Source organism: Schistocerca piceifrons, chromosome 8 (genome assembly GCF_021461385.2).
Source record: "Schistocerca piceifrons isolate TAMUIC-IGC-003096 chromosome 8, iqSchPice1.1, whole genome shotgun sequence".
NCBI lineage: Eukaryota > Metazoa > Arthropoda > Insecta > Orthoptera > Acrididae > Schistocerca > Schistocerca piceifrons.
In genome coordinates, this window is record NC_060145.1 from 271,946,461 (window position 1) to 271,967,011 (window position 20,551).

The 20,551-nt window shown below is 38.1% G+C and overlaps 1 protein-coding gene across 8 annotated transcripts in view; it reads left to right on the forward strand.

Annotated features, from left to right (window-relative positions):
- Nucleotides 1-11,554, forward strand: part of LOC124711424 (non-structural maintenance of chromosomes element 1 homolog) — a 45,970-nt gene extending 34,416 nt beyond the window's left edge. For 2 of the 8 annotated variants that reach the window (XR_007005478.1, XR_007005480.1), the window contains 2 exons: nucleotides 8,903-10,829; nucleotides 11,234-11,554. Coding sequence is in view for 1 of the 8 variants with exons in the window: in XM_047241492.1 (XP_047097448.1) it covers nucleotides 6,229-6,350 (122 nt within the window). In the remaining 7 variants the exon portion in view is untranslated. Of the gene's footprint in view, nucleotides 1-5,517; nucleotides 5,755-6,228; nucleotides 10,830-11,233 lie in introns of those variants that run through there. The other 6 variants (XM_047241490.1, XM_047241492.1, XR_007005479.1 and 3 more) reach the window with 5 other exon arrangements.
- Nucleotides 11,555-20,551: the final 8,997 nt, after the last annotated feature.

The window sequence follows — 20,551 nt, forward strand, 5'->3', positions numbered from 1 at the left end:
AATGTTCTGTACAACTGGTTCTAAAATAGCCCCCATTCGTATCTCCGGACGGGGAATAATCAGGAGGACGTCATTATCAGGAGAAAGAAAACTGGTGTTCTACGGATCGGAGCATGGAATGTCAGATCCCTTAATCGAGCAGGTAGGTTAGAAAATTTAAAAAGGGAAATGGATAGGTTAAAGTTAGATATAGTGGGAATTAGTGAAGTTCGGTGGCAGGAGGAACAAGACTTTTGGTCAGGTGAATACAGGGTTATAAATACAAAATCAAATAGGGGTAATGCAGGAGTCGGTTTAATAATAAATAATAAAAAAAAAGGAGTGCGGATAAACTACTACAAACAGCATAGTGAACGCCTTATTGTGGCCAAGATAGACACGAAGCCCAGGCCTACTACAGTAGTACAAGTTTATATGTCAACTAGCTCTGCAGATGATGAAGAAATTGAAGAAATGTATAACGAGATAAAAGAAATTATTCAGGTAGTGAAGGGAGACGAAAATTTAATAGTCATGGCTGACTGGAATTCGTCAGTAGGAAAAGGGAGAGAAGGAAACATAGTAGGTGAATATGGATTGGGGGGAAGGAATGAGAGAGGAAGCCGCCTTGTAGAATTTTGCACAGAGCACAACTTAATCATAGCTAACACTTGGTTCAAGAATCATAAAAGAAGGTTGTATACATGGAAGAAGCCTGGAGATACTGACAGGTTTCAGATAGATTATATAATGGTAAGACAGAGATTTAGGAACCAGGTTTTAAATTGTAAGACATTTCCAGGGGCAGATGTGGACTCTGACCACAATCCATTGGTTATGAACTTTAGATTAAAACTGGAGAAACTGCAAAAACGTGAGAATTTAAGGAGATGGGACCTGGATAAACTGAAAGAACCAGAGGTTGTACAGAGTTTCAGGGAGAGCATAAGGGAACAATTGACAGGAATGGGGGAAAGAAATACAGTAGAAGAGGAATGTGGGTAGCTTTGAGGGATGAAGCAGCGAAGGCAGCAGACGATCAAGTAGGTAAAAAGATGAGGGCTAGTAGAAATCCTTGATTAACAGAAGAAAGATTGAATTTAATTGATAAAAGGAGAAAATATAAAAATGCAGTCAATGAAGCAGGCAAAAAGGAATACAAACATCTCAAAAATGAGATTGACAGGAAGTGCAAAATGGGTAAACAGGGATGTCTAGAGGACAAATGTAAGGATGTAGAGACTTATTTCACTAGGTGTAAGATAGATACTACCTACAGGAAAATTAGTGACCTTTGGAGAAAAGAGAACCACTTGTATGAATATCAAGAGCTCAGATGGAAACCCAGTTTTAAGCAAAGAAGGGGAAGCAGAAAGGTGGAAGGAGTATATAGAGGGTCTATACAAGGGCAATGTACTTGAGGACAATATTATGGAAATGGAAGAGGATGTAGATGAAGATGAAATGGGAGATCTGATACTGTGTAAAGAGTTTGACAGAGCACTGTAAGACCTAAGTCGAAACAAGGCCCCGGGAGTAGACAACATTCCATTAGAACTACTGACGGCCGTGGGAGAGCCGGTCCTGACAAAACTCTACCATCTGGTGAGCAAGATGTATGAAACAGGCGAAATACCCTCAGACTTCAAGAAGAGTATAATAATTCCAATCCCAAAGAAAGCAGGTGCTCACAGATGTGAAAATTACAGAACAATCAGTTTAATAAGTCATGGATGCAAAATACTAACGCGAACTCTTTACAGACGAATGGAAAAACTGGTAGAAGCCGACCTCTGGGAAGATCAATTTGGATTGCAAAGAAATATTGGAACACGTGTGGCAATACTGACCCTACGACTTATCTTAGAAGCTAGATTAAGGAAAGGCAAACGGCCGCCCGGTGTGGCCGTGCGGTTCTAGGCGCTTCAGTCTGGAACTGCGTGACAGCATTTGTAGACTTAGAGAAAGCTTTTGACAATGTTGACTGGAATACTCTCTTTCAAATTCTGAAGGTGGCAGGGGTAAAATACAGGAAGTGAAAGGCTATTTACAATTTGTACAGAAACCAGATGGCAGTTATAAGAGTCGAGGGACATGAAAGGGAAGCAGTGGTTGGGAAGGGAGTGAGACAGGGTTGTAACCTCTCCCCGATGTTATTCAATCTGTGTATTGAGCAAGCAGTGAAGGAAACAAAAGAAAAATTCGGAGTAGGTATTAAAATCCTTGGAGAAGAAATAAAAACTTTGAGGTTCGCCGATGACATTGTAATTCTATCAGAGACAGCAAAGGACTTGGAAGAGCTGTTGAACGGAATGGACAGTGTCTTGAAAGGAGGATATAAGATGAACATCAACAAAAGCAAAATGAGGATAATGGAATGTAGTCGATTTAAGTCGGGTGATGATGCTCCTGGAATTAGATTAGGAAATGAGACACTTAAAGTAGTAGACGGGTTTTGCTATTTGGGGAGCAAAGTAACTGATGATGGTCAAAGTAGAGAGGATATAAAATGTAGACTGGCAGCGGCAAGGAAAGTGTTTGTGAGGAAGAGAAATTTGTTAACATCGAGTATAGATTTAAGTGTCAGGAAGTCGTTTCTGAAAGTGTTTGTATGGAGTGTAGCCATGTATGGAAGTGAAACATGGACGATAACTAGTTTGGACAAGAAGAGAATAGAAGCTTTCGAAATGTGGTGCTACAGAAGAATGCTGAAGACTAGATCGGTAGATCATATAACTAATGAGGAGGTATTGAGTAGGATTGGGGAGGAGAGAAGTTTGTGTCATAACTTGACTAGAAGAAGGGATCGGTTGGTAGGACATGTTCTGAGGCATCAAGGGATCACCAATACGAGACCAAGAAATGAATACACTAAACAGATACAGAGGGATGTAGGTTGCACTAGGTACTGGGAGATGATGAAGCTTGCACAGGATAGAGTAGTATGGAGAGCTGCATCAAACCAGTTTCAGGACTCGAGACGATGACGACAACAACAACAACATGTTGTTTACACTCCATTCACTGCAGCATATGAACTAAAATGAACCATAGACAAAGTTTACACAATGCGTTTTTACCACTGCAAAATCTTTAAAATTTTGTGCAAATGATTTGCTTAATGTAATGTAATGTAATGCTGTGTGTATGATGGATAACGAAAGGAATTTCAGTTCTTTATTGAGTGAGGGTATCAGACTGTAGGGTGTGCAACAATCAAAATTTTTTCACCTAATAGTTTTTGAAAAATCTGATGATAAGTATTTCATAATGGCAGAAGTGCCCAGTCTCAGCACAGCCACCAGAATGCAAGGAGCATGTCTGTAGCAGCAAAAGAATTAAGGAAAGCCAAATACTAAAGCACTATCGTTGGACTGCAGTACTACCACATTACTCACTACAGAGTGAGGGCAGCAAAGACAGGCCACTCCAAACATTTGCAGAACGAGTAAATATGTTGAGACGAGATTTTCACCAAATTGAGTTGGGACAGTGTGGCAAATTTTCAGACATTCAAGCAATTTTTAATATTTATAGCAGCTGAATTATGATTTTTTTTAAGGTGGGACTGTACAGTTTTTTCTGTGGCATTGGAAATAGCCTTCATAGAGGACTTCAGTGACTGGGCAAAAATTTTTCAAATAGTTGCAAGGTAACAGCACCAAAAAACATTGTCACACAATCAGGAGAAGAGATCCCACAAACATCTGGCTACTATACCTTACATAAGTATGGTTCTTGTGTTTTATCTGTGCACTTGAAATCCATCATCAGTATGTGTTCTGCTGTTGTAGGTATCAGAAAACTAGCTCATGAAGTTATTCAGAGTTTCACGGGGTTGTCAAAGAGGATTAGGTTTTTATTTATGGCAAATATCACCAAATTCTTAGAACAAGTTGTCCATTTATACACCAAAATATATCCTGATTGTGCCAAGCCCTCACAATCTGTCTTTGCAAACATATAAGTAACATTCAAAAACTGGAACTATAAAGAATAAAATACACCACTGGAAAAAACAGAACATCTAACGCAATCAAACAAAAGTTTTAGCAGCGGTTACTTACAATACACATCTTGCTACAAGGCAGCTAGAATGTGCTAGTCAGATCAACCAGGGGAGTATTTTGTGAATACTACAGTCAAACACATTTTATATTTCCCACATTTCACTTCAACAGTTTCACGGAAATAGCTTTTAAAATCAGTTACAGCTGCACCAGATTTTGTTTACAAATGAAGCATCATTTACAAACCACAGGCACAAGAATCTTCACAATGTGCACTACTGGTCAGCTGTAAATCCACATTGGCTGAGAGAAGTGGATAACCAACCCCCTCAGTGTGTCAACTTGGGGTGCAGGCTTTCGTGAATCACATTGTTGGTCCTTGTTTTATTGATGGGTCTGCCAATAGTGAGAAGTAACTATAGTTACTAACAGATATCCTACAGCAGTTACTGTTAGATGTCTGTGAGAGTACAACCCAATTCCCATAAAAATGTTATTTGGTCTTTCTTATTGGGGGGAGTGGTGTAAAGACAACAAAATTACTGTCCAGCTGTGTTGCAAATTAATGAAGGACTGGACTTTCACAAACTTTAAGCACAGTCTAACATGGGTCTCGAAATTACCAGAGCACGAGGGCCACACATCAAGTTTTGAATCCTAGTAGGCACCAGATAACAACACATTGTTCTTAGAAATCCAAGAAGAAAATAACAACGAAATTTATTGTTGTTTGACAGAAACACAATGTTAAGTGAAAACCTCAGGTACACTTTATAAATCTTTAGTAGAGGAGAGTGATGTATGTTGGAACCCTTAATTCAGATTTTCGCCTCTATCCAGCCCAATTGACTTTTTGTGTGCTGCAGTTTTTTTCTTGAAATTACAAAAATTACTCTGGGAAATTAAGGGTTATCCAAATGTGAAAACATGTTCCAACGTACAACAAGGCCATGTACTTAGAAACAAATATTCTGTTGAAATTTAAAAGCTATGCAGCTGAGAAAATCTTCCCAATCTGTTGTTAATCACCTCTTAGTTATATTATTACTCTACTGCACACTAATAATCAGCATGTCAAGTCAAATTAAACAAAAGTATTATCCAAAACCAGTTACAAGTAAAATACATTTTAAATGGAAGCAGTTGGAAACAACAGACATTTTCATTTTTCAAGGCAGATGAAATTGTTGAAACATTAATGAAACTCAGATTTATGGATTATCCATCCATACTTTGTGTAATTAATTTTTGCTTGCATTAAGATTCTCTAACTGAAGAATTAACAATATATTCCAAATAGCTTTAATATACAAGGTGTGCTGAAAAGATTTGGTCAGAGTTCTCAGAAAATAAAGGAAACAAGAGTTACAAACAAAACACCTTTAGTGTCCTTCAAAGTAATCACTACTAGTAGTAGCACACTTTTGACATCAGCTGTAAAAATATAGTAAACTGTCAGCAAACGATTCTTGTGGAATTGCTCAAAGCACGTGTGGTCATGCCTTGTTGGACATTCATGTCATTACAGGTCATGGGACCTAGTGCTACCAAATCGATCTGGAGACCAAGTGACAGTTAATGGCGTGCCGTTCATTATCTCCTCCATCTCCCTGGATAAATATTCATGATGGATCAAGCCCATGCTGTCAAAAAAGGCAATCAACATTGTCTTAATCTTGGATTTTGTCAGACCACTTTTTTGGAAAGTGTGGAAGATGAACAACTATGTGCCGTTGACAACTACTTACTTTGAAGACCAGTAGAGGTATTTTGTTTGTAATTTTTGTTTCCTTTATTTTCTGAAGCCACTGCCAAACTTTACAGACTTTCCTTTTATTATACATAGCTTAAATGTGTAGAACTCGAAATATTTACAAATGCTGTACAAAACACGATCTCGTATCCAATAACTACAAAAACTGCATAACATGATGGAAATTGCTTCTGGCAGTCTTTAGTACTTACTCATGCATGCGATTCTATTATCAAGTCATTAGACTGAAGTACTGACCAAAAAACTTGTGTTTTTCACTGCAGTATCCTCCTGGCACAACACTCTCCTCTGCACACTTAGTGAAAGGAATGAAATTTAGAATTTTAGCTTTGGAACCCATAATTTTCTGAAAATGTGGCTCTTAACTTAATCTGCTGTATGAGTAAACTATTTCATAAATGTTTGTTGTTTTTGTGTTTAGATTTTCTAAATTTCACTAAATAAAATGTTTGTTCCCACTTATAGGTAGTGTCAAATACAGACAACAAATCTTGCGCATAATCTTTGATCTTGGGGTAGTTTCCTTCTGGAAGAAACTTGTAAAACTCAACACAGTTTCTTCTTTAAACTGGTCCTTCACGGAATAATCAGCTCGCAGGTCAATGATTTCCATTTGCAGTGTGCCTGGACATCTTCCACTTTGCAGGAAAAGGGGTTCTGGAAAATCTCGATCTCATTGGAAGAAGCGTCTAAATACAAGAACCTGGAAGAGATCTCCTTCAGATCACCAAGAAATTACCTTGTGAACAAAAATGGAGAACTTTAAACATGTTCACCATTTGATGACTGGGAGTTGGCAAAATGTGAGGAATGTTTTTGTGTGATATTGTGTTCAGAAAGTATTAGTTTTGATTAAAATCTTTAACATGCTTGTAAAGACCAAAAATTATATTGTCCTCCTCTTGAAGTTTGATTCATTTCATTCAAGATTGTTTTTCTCATTCAGAAATATTTCATCTTTGTTCCCAAAGAAAGGAAGCTTTGCAAAATTTTACCACACATTAACCATCTCACTGCCATGTGATATGAGAGAATACTTGACAAAGATTCTACCTCTTGAAGGAAAGGCTTGAATTGATGGCAGTAGCGAGTCCATGACATCGAATGAAATTAAAAACCAAAATTACAACGGTATTCTTCACACAAGACACACCCACTGATTTTGCCCAAAGTGCATCCCGATCAATAGTGCAGTGTGTTTTCGAGGGCTTGATACACCAGTGGCTTCACACTGAATGTAGTGTGGTGTTCCAATGAGACCTGTATATTTGGCACACAATCCCCTGCACCCATCTGTACCCTGCAAGGAAATAAGATTTGCTGGTTCTTCAGTAACTTCGAAGTCTGTGTGAATACCTCAATTGAGTAACATCAGAGATGTCTGTGATTCATCCAGGTCTGTTGGGTACCAAGCAAACATGTCTTTTCTTGTAACTGTTTGGATAAATTACAGACAATTTCTTCAATTCAACATGTCACTGTATTTGCTAAAAGAGTAGCTTTACATCATTTGGTTCTGTAAAGAAAACACCTCTCTAGCTGTAATTAAAATGCACTGCTATCGAAATGTGCATCATGCATTTTTTCATAGTGGCACTGACTATTGTATTCCATAAGAACAGCAATAAATTGATTACAAACAACACTAATTAATTTGTTGGCTTTCTCTATAACAAAATATTTCATGGCCACGTTGTACTGAAGAAAGGACACTTACATTCAATTTCCTCTTTTTAGCTTGAATGGACATATTTCACATGCATTCAGAAGAAAGAAAACTTGAAATTACAATTGAATTAAACAAGCCAGGAAGACTCTCACACTATTTTAAAAGGCTTCATTCAAGCTTGTACCAGATGCAACCTTTAGACCGTATTTTGGAGATCCCTCGTGTAACACACACAATAACTCTCAGTATGACACACTATTGAACATAATATCAGATGAGTGTGAATAGCATCATTTATATTTATTTGTAGCACAGTTTTTACCAAAGGGAGCATACCTAGCATCACATGGGTTTAATAAGAGTGAGTCTTATACTGAAACTGCAAAAAGTCGATAACATAAAAAAAAACCTTCTGTTAAGGTACTAGATGGGATATGTAAAACTGTACAAAGAGAATAAAATAGTAGATTATAAAAGTGGAAATTGAGTAGTGAAAACTGAATTAATATCTGAAGCTATTTTCAAACTGTGATACTTTGAAAGCACAAGGTCATAAGTTCTTACTCTGAAAGCATAAAGATAAAACTATAATTCTTTTTCACTAAAATACTAAAAGTAAATGCCTAGAACAATTGACATATAAATAGTGAAACAGTAAAATTACAGAAGTGGGATTATGTTGAGTACCTAGAGTTGCATGAAGTGTCATTAAATATTGTCAATTTTAAAAAGCAGGTAATGTATAAAGCAGTAAAAAATATAGAACAATAAATTATAAAAGTGAAACTGCATACAGCAACTAAGCCCTGACAGGGTGTGACAGTTATGGTTACCTGCATTTGCTTGGCAGTATTGTATGGCGCGCAGTTTTGCATTACGTACGGAAGTCAGTCTGCACTTGCACACCCGCCTGCTTCTGGGACAGTGTGTGAGCCGTTAATAAAATCGTTCGACTGATTTAATGTGTTGCCAGACTTTTGCAAATAGTGTGTAAAAATCTCGATTGCTTCCAACATTGTTAGAAGGTGGTCCCTTATGTTCATTGCACTTTCAAGTGCATATCAATAGTTCCAACAGCATGCTTCGATGTTAGAAGATGCTCACCAAACGCTGTTGTATTACTGTGAACAGAAGTGTGCTCTTTGATGCATATTTCACACACACGTCCTGCCTGTTTGACGTACGTAAATGTTTCGACAGTTTCTACACTTTAGTTTATATACGCCTGCTTCCATGAATTTTGAGGCTTTTCTATTCATATGATACTCTGGCTGAAGAGAGTAATGTCATTAGTTTTAAATCCCATATGCAAATTGGTATTGTAAAATTGTCTAGCAATAACATCTGTGTGCGCAATTCACTTTCAGGCCTCTGGTCCTGCGTTAGTACATTTGTTTTGAGCATGTAGTGCAAGAGGACTCACTGTTTTCCCCTTTTTTCCTCTCACAATAATTCTGTATTACTTTACAGGTGCTATTCAGCAATATCTAACAACTGGACAATGTGCCCATGAACTGCGGCCCTTGGCTGGACAAGACATACATCTGATTGCTGCAGTCCCCGGGTCACCAGCTAGCCACTTACAGCAGCCGACCAGCTTACCTGCATGAACAGATGATCTGGAAAGTCCACTTCCGAGCACACAGTTACAATGTTTCCCAAAAAGGAGCAGATTATACCTGACAGTCTGGCCTGCCCAGTTTTCAAACTGCCACTAGATGGTTCTTACAGTGGCAAATGAGTTATGGAAGTCAACAATCTGATACCTGTCCTTTGTAACTCAAGGGCATATGTGCTACTTTCTTGTATTGCTGTTCACCTGTTAGCTTGCTACTATTGATCTCACGCTTGCTTAGTGGCAGTTTTAATAACCTATTAATCTTGGATTGAAAATATGCCATCTTCATCCTTTCAGGGTGCCAGGACTTAGTGATAATGTCTGCACAGGTCAGTTTTCTGTACACGCTAAAACGGTGTTTACCCACCTTGCTTGTAACCGTAATGTCGAAATAGTTTATGGCTTATTTATTTTCTCTAAACCTAATTTTTGGGTGAATGGCACTCATTCTCTCCACTATGTCATTAAAATCGCTTTGATCTCCCTTAACCTACAAAATAGCATCATCAACGTAGCGGTAATAGCAGACAACTTTACTGGCTGTTGCAGGGTTCTTAGTGAAAAATTAGTTTTCTAAATGATTAAGGTAAATCTCAGTCATAATGCCGATGAGGGAATTTCCCATGGCTGGCCCTCCCGGGTTTGTGGAATATATTACCTTTAAACCTAAAATAGGAAAACATCAGTTCTCGAAGCTCCATTAATTTACGGTTGTTCTTAATTATTTCTAATGGCTTGCAAACAGGCATGTTAATATACAAATTCACCATATCTAGGGATAAAAAGATGGAAACAGGTGGTATGACTTTGTCCGCAAACTATACTGCTCATGAAAGTGTATAGCATTTTCAATCTTTGTACTAGCACTGCATTTATCAGGGCATGAGGACTTTTTACTTTTTTTATTATGAAACTTAACCTGCACATGTGCGTCTGGCATTCATGGGCTTATGATTATACATCGCTTTTTGCCCATCAGAAAACAGAAAATTTGATTTTCGAACTTTGCCCATTAGTTATGCCTGGAACTTTTTTGTAGGATCTCTACCCACTTCATTAATCCCGTTTTGAGAAAAGGTTATGCTAACGAAATGGAAAGAAATTTTTCTGTATAAATGGGATTACCTAAATGACCAGAGGGGTTCATAAAATTAACAGACAAAAACAGCATAAAATCAATGGCACCACGCTAACAGGTGAACAGGAAGACAAGGAAGTAGTGTACATGGCTGTGAATTATAAAGGACAGGTTTCAGATGTTACTGCTGGAGAATTTCGTAATACCAATTTGCATATAGGGTTTGAAACTAATGACATTATTCACTTCACCCTGAGGTAGCATGTGAATAGAAAAAGCCTCAAAATTCACAGCAGCAGGTGTATGTAAACTAAAATGTGGAATCTCTAAAAAATCTTACACAGGTCAAACAGGCAGTACGTTTGAAATATGGATCAAAGAGCACACTTCAATTCATTGTAATAAAACAGCATTTGCTGAGCATCTTCTAACATGGAAGCATGCCATTGGAACTACCAATAAGCACTTGAAAGTGCTGCACAATGAACCTAAGGGATCAACTTCTAACAATGTCGGAAAGAATTGAGATTTTTTCACCCCATCTACAAGAGCCTGGCAACACATTAAATCAGTTGAATGATTTTATTAACGGCTCACACACCATCCCCCTAGCAGTAGGTGGGTGTACAAGTGCTGACTGGCTTCCGTACATACTGCAACAGTGTCCGCCATACAGTGTCACCAAGCAGAAGGAAATGCAGGTAACCATAACTGTCACACACTGTCCCCTATAACATTAGTTGCTGCATGCTGTTTCGCTTTTATAATTTAATGTTTTATTTTTTTTTTTTTTAATCGGTTTCCATGCTTTTTAAAATTGACAATGTTTATTGGCACTAAATGCAATTCTAGATACTCAACATAATCCCATTTTGGTAATTTTACGACCTTTATGTCTTTCACTATTTATGTGTCCATTGTTCTAGGCCTATACTTTTAATATTTTAATGAAAACAATACACAGTTTTATTTTTACACTTTCTGAGTAAGAACTTATCACATTGAACTTTCAGAGTATCACACTTAGAATAACTACAGATACTAATTTAGTTTTTGCTACTTTATTTCTACTTTTATAATCTACTATTTTATTCTCCTTTTACAGTTTTACGCCTTGTACTGGTTGTCCTGTGGAGAACAACATTTTTCCATACGGAATTACAGTGCAATGATTTCATGATTCTTGAAAAAAAAAAAAAGGTTATCATTCAACTTAATTGTATTTAAGAATGACATTGATTTATTATTATGTACATTATCCTTCGTTCCATGTTTAAAATGTTAATGACTGTGAAACAGCCAAGTAATTTGATGTAATTACTTTCTGTGGTGGTCATGTTTTTTGATGAGGATAGATGTGAGAGACATTGTTAAGTGTACTTATGTTGCATTTTGGTAAAATATACGTATTTATTTACTCTTGAAACCTTTATGTATCTTTAGCACCCCTACATGTTAGGAAACTAATAACTTATTTTTTCAGAGTATCAGAAAGTGCAATACAGCGCCATTTGCACAGCCACAACATTTTATTTGAATATTGCCAATATTAAGCAGCACAGAGCTACAGAAATAACTTTGAAAGTTTGCATTTTAATTTATTTCCAAATATTAATAGCAGTTTTCATTAAATTCTTGTGGTTGCCACATAACAGCTATCTTTTATCCCAGCTACATAAATTCACAGAAATTAACTTACTCAAAATGATCATTGACAAACATGCCACACTATAAAATTTTTCCACCACAACCCGTGACATTAAAGCAGTATTCAATGAAAGTGCAATGCAAAAAGGATCTGAGATGTTTTGTTAACATACAGGCTACACACTGCTCTTTATGTGTTTCATATTGTGGGTATTAAACTGTCAAATAATATTTCCTTAAAAAAAGACTGTGTAATTTGCCCCTGATAAGTTGTGTTGTCACCTTAGCACGTGTGGCGTCGTTTGATGAGTAACTATATGTATATGTATACGTGCCTACAAATCATACCATTTAATGAACTACATGTGTACACACAAAGCGCACCACTTGATATATACAACAGAATACAACAACATACATATTAAGAACAACACTACATCCACTCTGGTATCATAACAAGGTTTTTTTGCATTACTGACTTCTTGCAGTTTTAATATAAGACTATCTCTTGTTAAACCCATAGCACTCTGCCACTCTCCCCCCTCCCTTTCCATTGCCCACTTTCCCCACACTCTATTTCATAAATTCAATAGTTATGCTATTTGCATTTTACGCGCCTATTGTTCTACACTACCGGTGTTTCAGTGAGAATCGAACAGTTATACATTCTATAATTCTTAAACTCTTGACATCCCTACCACCCCCTCCCAGCCTGCTTTCCCCACTTCCTCTTCCATTTAACCTCACTCCATTGCCTGTTCCCCCCATCTCCAACTACCAACCTCCAACAAATACCCGTTTAAAACACTGACCGCAGTTGCAAAACACAGCACTCTGATATGTGGTTCTTAGTGAACCAGATGAAGCTGGCTTATTTGAGCTGGTAATTTATCAGATGCGTATTTCATTTACTTCTGCTGTTAGATTAGTACTTATTGCATGAAAACAATACAAACACATTACCCATTTTGTCGCCAAATTCCTTAAGTGAAAAATTGTGTCAGAATTGGTAGTTAAGCCTCTCCACTGACATTAGCACTTGCTCCAAGGTATGTTGAGAGAGACTCGGAAAGAGAATATTTAAAAGTGCGTTGTTCAACAAATAGCTCTAAAATTTAAAATAAAAAAAATTTTCACCAGTCATAAAATTCTCAAACATGGGACATTTTGGTATCCCCGGACAGCACTAAAAAACCAGGATTATCTGAGCTAATCCCAGGCATATGGTAAGCCTTCACTTATGTGAACTATAATGTATGCTATGTATTATAACAAAGTTAGAATGATACTACCTTTAATTGGAAGAATATCATACCACAAACAGTAATAACATGAAAGTGGGGTTTTTCACGATGGGTGTTCTAATGATTAAAATCGAGAACAAAATTTCAAATGTTGTGTCGACCTTTTTACATGTGGCTTAGTCATATGGTGAACATGCTGTATGAAGAACCAATTTGAAGTCCAGTTCATGCACTTTCACCTATGTTATGGCTGATGTGTGGGATGGTGCATTATCTTGGTGAAAGAGCACTTGTTTGTGTGGCAACCTTGGTCTTCTTTCAACCAACGCAAGTTCCAGACGGTCTGACAATGAAGCATAATAGGGTCCAATTATGATTCTGCCTTTTTCCAAGTAATCTAGGTGGATTATTCGTCAGAAATTAAAAAAAAAAAAGTGGTCATAACTTTATCACCTGACATAATGGTCTTTCCTTTTTTGATGCACTTTCATCAGCCTTTGTCCAGTGTTTTGACTGCCATTTTGACTCTAGTGTGTAACGTTGGATCCATGTTTATTCAACAGTCACAAATCAGTGCAAAATGTCGTGCAGATTTTGATTATACATTGCCAGACATCGTGCTGAAATGTTGTGCTGGATGTGTTTTTGATTTACTGCGAGGAATTGCAGCACCCACCTCACTCGCAGTTTCTTCATAGCCAATTCTCCGTGCACGATATTGTGCTTGTTCAATTTCAATTCATTAATCCAAAAGTAAATGGTCTATAGTGATGATGCAGAGTTGCTGGGTTCACATGAACTTCATCAGACTCTGTGTTGATTTGTGTGGCAGTCCAACCCAACAGCAAGAAACTTGATTTTCTCCATTCTCAATTGCAACAATAGTGACCAGTTCAGATGGTTATCAACAATGAACTGTACGCTCTATATTTTTGGAATTCTTTATATGATACTGGGAGAAATCAAGCTTACCAATAACATTTCTTTAATATAAATTACGCAATGTAAGCAGTGCACACCAGGAAAGTTGTCTGGAGACATGAATGTTGTGTGTTCCATATTGAACTGGTGTTTGGAGTGACATCTCATGGCAATGATGGGAGCACATCATAATGTAAGTAATACATTGTCCAGTCACATTTATGTGACCATCTGTCAAAAGCCTGAAAAACTCAAACAACCATGAGACGTGCGTGAAGGAAGTCCATGAAGTTCTCGAAGATACTGACAGGGATATGGATCTTTGCTGACTCCAGTGGTAAGGTTTCTAAGTTGAGGCTCAATGGCACAAACAGATCAATCAAGGTGGTCTCTCAGATTTTCGATTGGATTTAAATCTGGAGAGTTTGGTGGCCAGGAGAGGACCCTAAATTTGTCCTGGTGCTGTTCAAACAATGCATGAGTTCTGTGAAATATGTGCATTGCATTGTCCTGCGTCCCCAAGGATAGATGCATACTTGGGTTGATTCATTGAATTACAGGGTGTTTGCTTTCAGACGTAACATACCAACGCCCATCTGCCCGATGGAGCATAAAACGTGATTCATGTGAAAAGGCCACCTGTCACCACTCAGTGGATGTCCAGTTGCAGTACTGGTGGCGCAAATTCCAGCCTTCATCACCTTTCAACTGCAGTCTGCGTGGGTGTGTGAACCAGGCACCTGCTGCAGAGGCCCATACGCGGCAACATTTGCTGATCGGTCATTGAGGAGACATTCATGATAGTCCCGTTGTTCACCACCTGGGCAGACAGTTACTCAACAGTTGCACATCTATTTCCCCATACAAATCCCCCCCCCGTCATCAACAGCCCATGAAGCTCCACAGTTGCCTTGACTCTGGTTTTTGATAGCACTGTTTTTCCATGTATGGAGCACTTTAACCACAGCAGCACACGAACAGTTCACAAACTTAGCCATTTCGGAAATACCTCAGCCCTTGGCTCAAAAGCCAAATATGCCCTTTTGAATGTCAGATAAATCTTTTCGTTTCTGCATTACGACAACGACTGCACTGTTTCCCACGACCCCTAGGCGCTCTATATATCCTACACTGCTCGTGTCCGCCTGTGATCCGTCAATGCTTATTGCACATTGACGTTGAACATGGGCAGTGATCACATGGATGTGACTGGATCATGTACATTTACAAACAATGCAAATTGTGGGTTTTTATGTTATATGAGTGATTCAATATGTATTGGAGGCTGCCTCAGGTTGCACAAATAAAAGAAAAAAAAACACATGTGATCTACATGTTTAGCTCATGTTAAAGCACTTCTCTCATGAAGTTTAGTATGCACTGTGATGCATTGTTGACTCATTGCCACAATTCTTTGTAGTGGACTCATTATGGCAGATTTCTTTGCCATGCCTTGCGAAGAATTTTGTCCACATGTAGGTTTACAAAGAATAGTTACTTTCATGTCTGAAAGAACAGCTATTACTGACAGTCGACAGACATATGAAATTAGTTTGAAATAAATTTGTTGAATGTGGATATCTTGGTATCTACTGCGTAAGGTATACACCGATCAGCCAGAATGTTATGACCATCTAACTAATAGCCAATATGTCCACCTTTGGCATGGATAATAGTTGTGACGCATCGTGGCATGGAAGCAGTGAGGCCTTGCTAAGTCGCTGGAAGGAGCTGGCACCATGTCTGCACAGAAAAGGAAGGGGACTGATGAGCTCTGACATCATGTTCAATCAGTAGGTATGGTGAGAAATTGTCATCAGATTTTGTCTTTTAGCATCTCTAATGAGATCAGTAGACTTGTGAGTTCAGGTAACCCCACAACCAAAAATCACATGGATTGAGGTCTGAGGACCCGGTAGGCTAAGGATGACAGAAATTGCGGCTGAGTGCATTATACTGACCAAACAAATGTGCACAAGATATCTTTCACATGTGTAGCAATATGGGTGGAGTGCCATACTGCATAAAAGTTGTACCTTCCACCAGCTGTTTATGAGCCGCACTGGGGATGATGTGATTCTGTAACATATGGGCATACCTCGCACCTGTAACACTGACGGTTTTTAAAGAAGCAGGCCCCGTTTCCTCCATGGAAAAGGGTCCAATCACGACTGATATGGTAAATCCACACTGCACTGTGAAGACTTCATCATGCAAAGGAGTTTCAATGACCATTCTGGCATGCGGTTCTCAAAATAATATCTTTTTCAAATATGTACAACAGCTATTGCACATAAGAGAATACATTTTCTTGTACTGCTCACCTGTATGAGTTTTCCTAAGGATATTTTATCTGATGATGATTACTCAAAAAGTGTGATAAATAAGGTATTTAGTGATGTTTCCAAGGAGTTACTACTTGCCCAGATGCAGGAGTTTCGGTAGCCCAAATACTGCATCTGTCAGTGTTGAGAGACCAACAGAGTGAAATGGGTTTCATTGGTCCATAACACAGACAACCAATCCTCACCTTCCCCCATTTTTTGAAGTGCACGCGCCAAAATGCACTTTGTGTCTCAAAACTGGTTGCAGACAGTTCATGATGATGCTGGATGTTGTACAGATAGCATTGGAGGGTACACCTTAGTGCTTTCCAAACAATAGTGCGCAGAATGCTGGTGTGACATGCAACTTAATGAGCGCTGACTTCACCATGCAGAAAGGAACCCACTAAAGTCACCATTTCCTCCTAAACTGTCTGAGCAGCAGCAGCATTTATTTATATCATGTCATCCACTATGGGTCGAGCACCTAAACAGCCTGTAGCTTTGAACATCATCATCATTGTCTTTACAGTGACACTTGTCACAGGATATTTACCGATATGGATACCCTTTGTCTGGCGATAGGATCATAAAGCTGCAGTTGCAAATTCTCCATTCTGACAGTAAAGCTTCACTAATATAAGGGTCAATATGCCGCAATTGCTGGTGCATCAGACTCCCTCTCTCACTACAGCTCATTTTATTCACGACTTGATGTCACCACTGTCATCTTGCTGTCCAGTGCCATTTGTTGCATGTGTAAGTCAAGTTTTACCTCTCTACCTACATTATTCCAAGAATTAGTGCATTTTCAAATGTTAATGGACTTTTTAGTCACTCTGAACATCTAAAGTGGTACACAGAACAATTCAGGAGGAACAGAAATTCACTCATACGACCTGAACATGGTGAGCAGACATATATTTGAAGCTGATGTAAAATTAGCAGATATTTGTTATGAGACTAGCAACATAAATGTTAAATGCCATAAACACTGCAGAAATGTTTGTTAAAAACTAATTTGTTCCATTGATGTTTCACAGTGTTTTTATCAGTGAACAGTAGCTTGTAATTGCTGGGAAAAAATATATTTTTGCTCTGCTATTTGTCTGTTGTGACTTTAATGAAATAAAGATAAAATCAGTTTGTTATCTATCCGAGTTTGTAAATTATCAAAAATCAAAGAAGGAAGATATTCTGAAATGACCCTGCATAGTAAGAGTGTCTAAAGTGCTCTGCTGAGTTCTTTATCTCTATCCGAGGAAATAAAAATCTGGTTAGGTTCAGTCCTAAATGAGACTGGTCAAAAAACCTATTTTCGTTCAGTAGGGACAATGCCACAGTGCACACTAAAGGCAGTGACAATTAGGACAGAAATGACGGACATTGCTGACTTAACAGAAGCAGTATAGTTGTTCCACTTGGGCAATATAAATTTGTGCCACAAAAAGGATGTATTGTACAAAATTACATTATGCAAAAAACATAAATTATGTCCATTATGTAATATTTGACTCTGATTATTATTTTCAGTGACTGTTTATTTGCACTTTAGCTTTCATCATGACTGACTGGAATACTTCCTACAGTGTCCAAGAACAGATTAGGCGGAGAGGGTATGTTTTGTTATTTCAGTGATCGTAATATCAAGTCAAATTTACAAATAGTTTGGTAATATGAGCCCACGTATCAGTATGACATTGTATCCTCTTTGACCTGGATGCACGCACTGATTTTGTTGGGAAGGGTGTCATAAAGCTATTCTATCTTCTCCTGACGTAAGCCAGCACCGAGCGAGGTGGCGCAGTGGTTAGCACACTGGACTCGCATTCGGGAGGACGACGATTCAATCCCGTCTCCGGCCATCCTGATTTAGGTTTTCCGTGATTTCCCTAAATCGTTTCAGGCAAATGCCGGGATGGTTCCTTTGAAAGGGCACGGCTGATTTCCTTCCCAATCCTTCCCTAACCCGAGCTTGCGCTCCGTCTCTAATGACCTCGATGTCGACGGGACGTTAAACACTAACAACCACCACCACCACCACGTAAGCCAGCCCTCAACTGTTGTAACTGGTCTTTCATATGCCGAATACTAGTGCTGGTAAGGAGTTGATATTCATGCTGGTCTCTCACATTGTATTGAGGACATATTTGGGGAGCTTGCTAGCCATTGGAGTACCTCCATTCACAGACAGGTCATAAGTCTGTGCCATGTGTGGACAAGTATTATACTGCTGAAAAATTGCGCCACAACAGTGTTGCATGAGAGGTAACACATGAGGACACATGATGTCTGTGAAATAGTGTTGTCACACACCAAATGCGGCCATTTGTGTTGTGGTGTTAAAGGCATCCTAGGCATTGGATAGTAATTTTGCAGTCTGGCTGTTGCTAATCTCTGGCCAATGGAGAGGGTTGACACAGAATGTTGCAGGGAGTGACCTTCCAATATGGTGGCTGACCAGAACCTTGATGATAAATATGCCTGCTCTCACGGTCCCATACATCCAACATCGGCCCACTGTTACATCCTAATGCCTTACAAATCTGTATACTGCATGATTTGACCAGCTGACCAAATGGAGACCCACAAGGGGCTCCTCTCAAATGGTCACTTGCTGCTAATGCTGTATCACACGAGTATGTGGCATCTTCATGGACTTCACAGTCATCATTTGACACCTGATGACCTTATATACCCTATCAGGCCTGGTAACAACACTAATGCACTCTGGTGACCATTCTACCTGTAACTGAAAATTGCATCTGTAATCATTTAACCTTGTGAATCTGTCCTAGAAATTGTACTTAAATATCTTCTAACGCCATGAAGCTTTCGTAATACCACAATGGAAAGGCAAAATAGGTTTGAACTATATATTGAGAAATCTGTTACCAGATTTTTCAGTGGAATAAAATTTAGGAATTATTGAGTAGCAAAAGATTTCTCAGCTATGAGAGATTTTTAAACAGTGTGAACCATTATAATTCGCACAGACAAGATTAGTGATTTGTTCCTTACTCACTTTGTCTTCATATTAAACTATCTTTTCTGCTAGCCTGTGTGTTGTCAGGAATGGATTCACACCTGCACTTAAACTTTGTCCACACACTTTTCTGTTAGAGATATTGTGCCAGTTATGGAATCTGAAGAGCCACCCACCTGTTTGCCCTACTTCATCTGCAAATCTTTTTAGTGCAGCATGCAGTTCGATTTCCCTTACACGGTGCCCTGCAGAGCTTTATCTTGTACGTGTCAGGCCCACAGAGCATCATCAGTGGTGGTCAGTTTTGACACAGTTGCCCATTTCCATTTTTCTGGCTGTTCATCTTGTTTTAAACAAAAAAATCCAATGTTTTATTGCGATTATTCAAGATGTCGACTTACAGGACATTCCCAAGTGTCAATAAACGATCCTGATGAAACTCAGCGGGTATGTCGAGTGGGCAAAATAGTGCAACATGCCTTCTTTTTTTTTTTTTTTTTTTTTTTTTTTTTTTTTTTTTTTTTTTTTTTTTTTTTTCCCCCCCCTGGTTCACTTTTAAGAGTTAAAACACACCCCGAAAGGTAATTTGGTATTTTAAGTTGAGAGGGAATATCTTCAAAATGATGGTATATAAAAAATGTTTCTCATATAAAAGGTAAGATGTAATTAATGTTCTTGAAAATTTAATAATCAGCTTTTGCAGATCTCTTCACCAAGTCTTTGAAATGTACTGTAATAATGTCTGATACAAACCAGAATATTAGAGGATTACCCATGACAATTTGAAAGTCTGCCAAATTTTTCTTTTGGGTCGCGAATATCTGAAGAAATTACGTTGATTTTATGTGCAAGGTGTAAAAAGAAACGCTGTTTTGAGCATTTATTTGCAAATTATCATTATTGTAGTGATTCTGTATCATGATGAGTTAATTACATTTTCAATTAACAAAATACACGTATGTGAAATGGTAAGCAAAAAAAATATAAATACAGTTTATTTTCCTACAATAGTATTTCATTAACCAGCTTTATTACACAGGGATATATTTGGCTTGAAAGCTTCTTTAATTTATGTTGGAACAAAAGTTTTCAGTTTTCAAAGTTAACTAATGGGTGTAGGATCTTTTGCAAAATTTCTAATTACAACAGTTGATTATACAGTTTTAAAGAACGTTAATTACATATCAACTTTTATAAGAAAACATTTTTTTGTATATCATTGTTCTGGGGTATTCCCACTAAACCTAAAATGCCAACTCACTTTTCGGGTTGTTTTATCCCCTAAAAGTGAAACTGAGCAT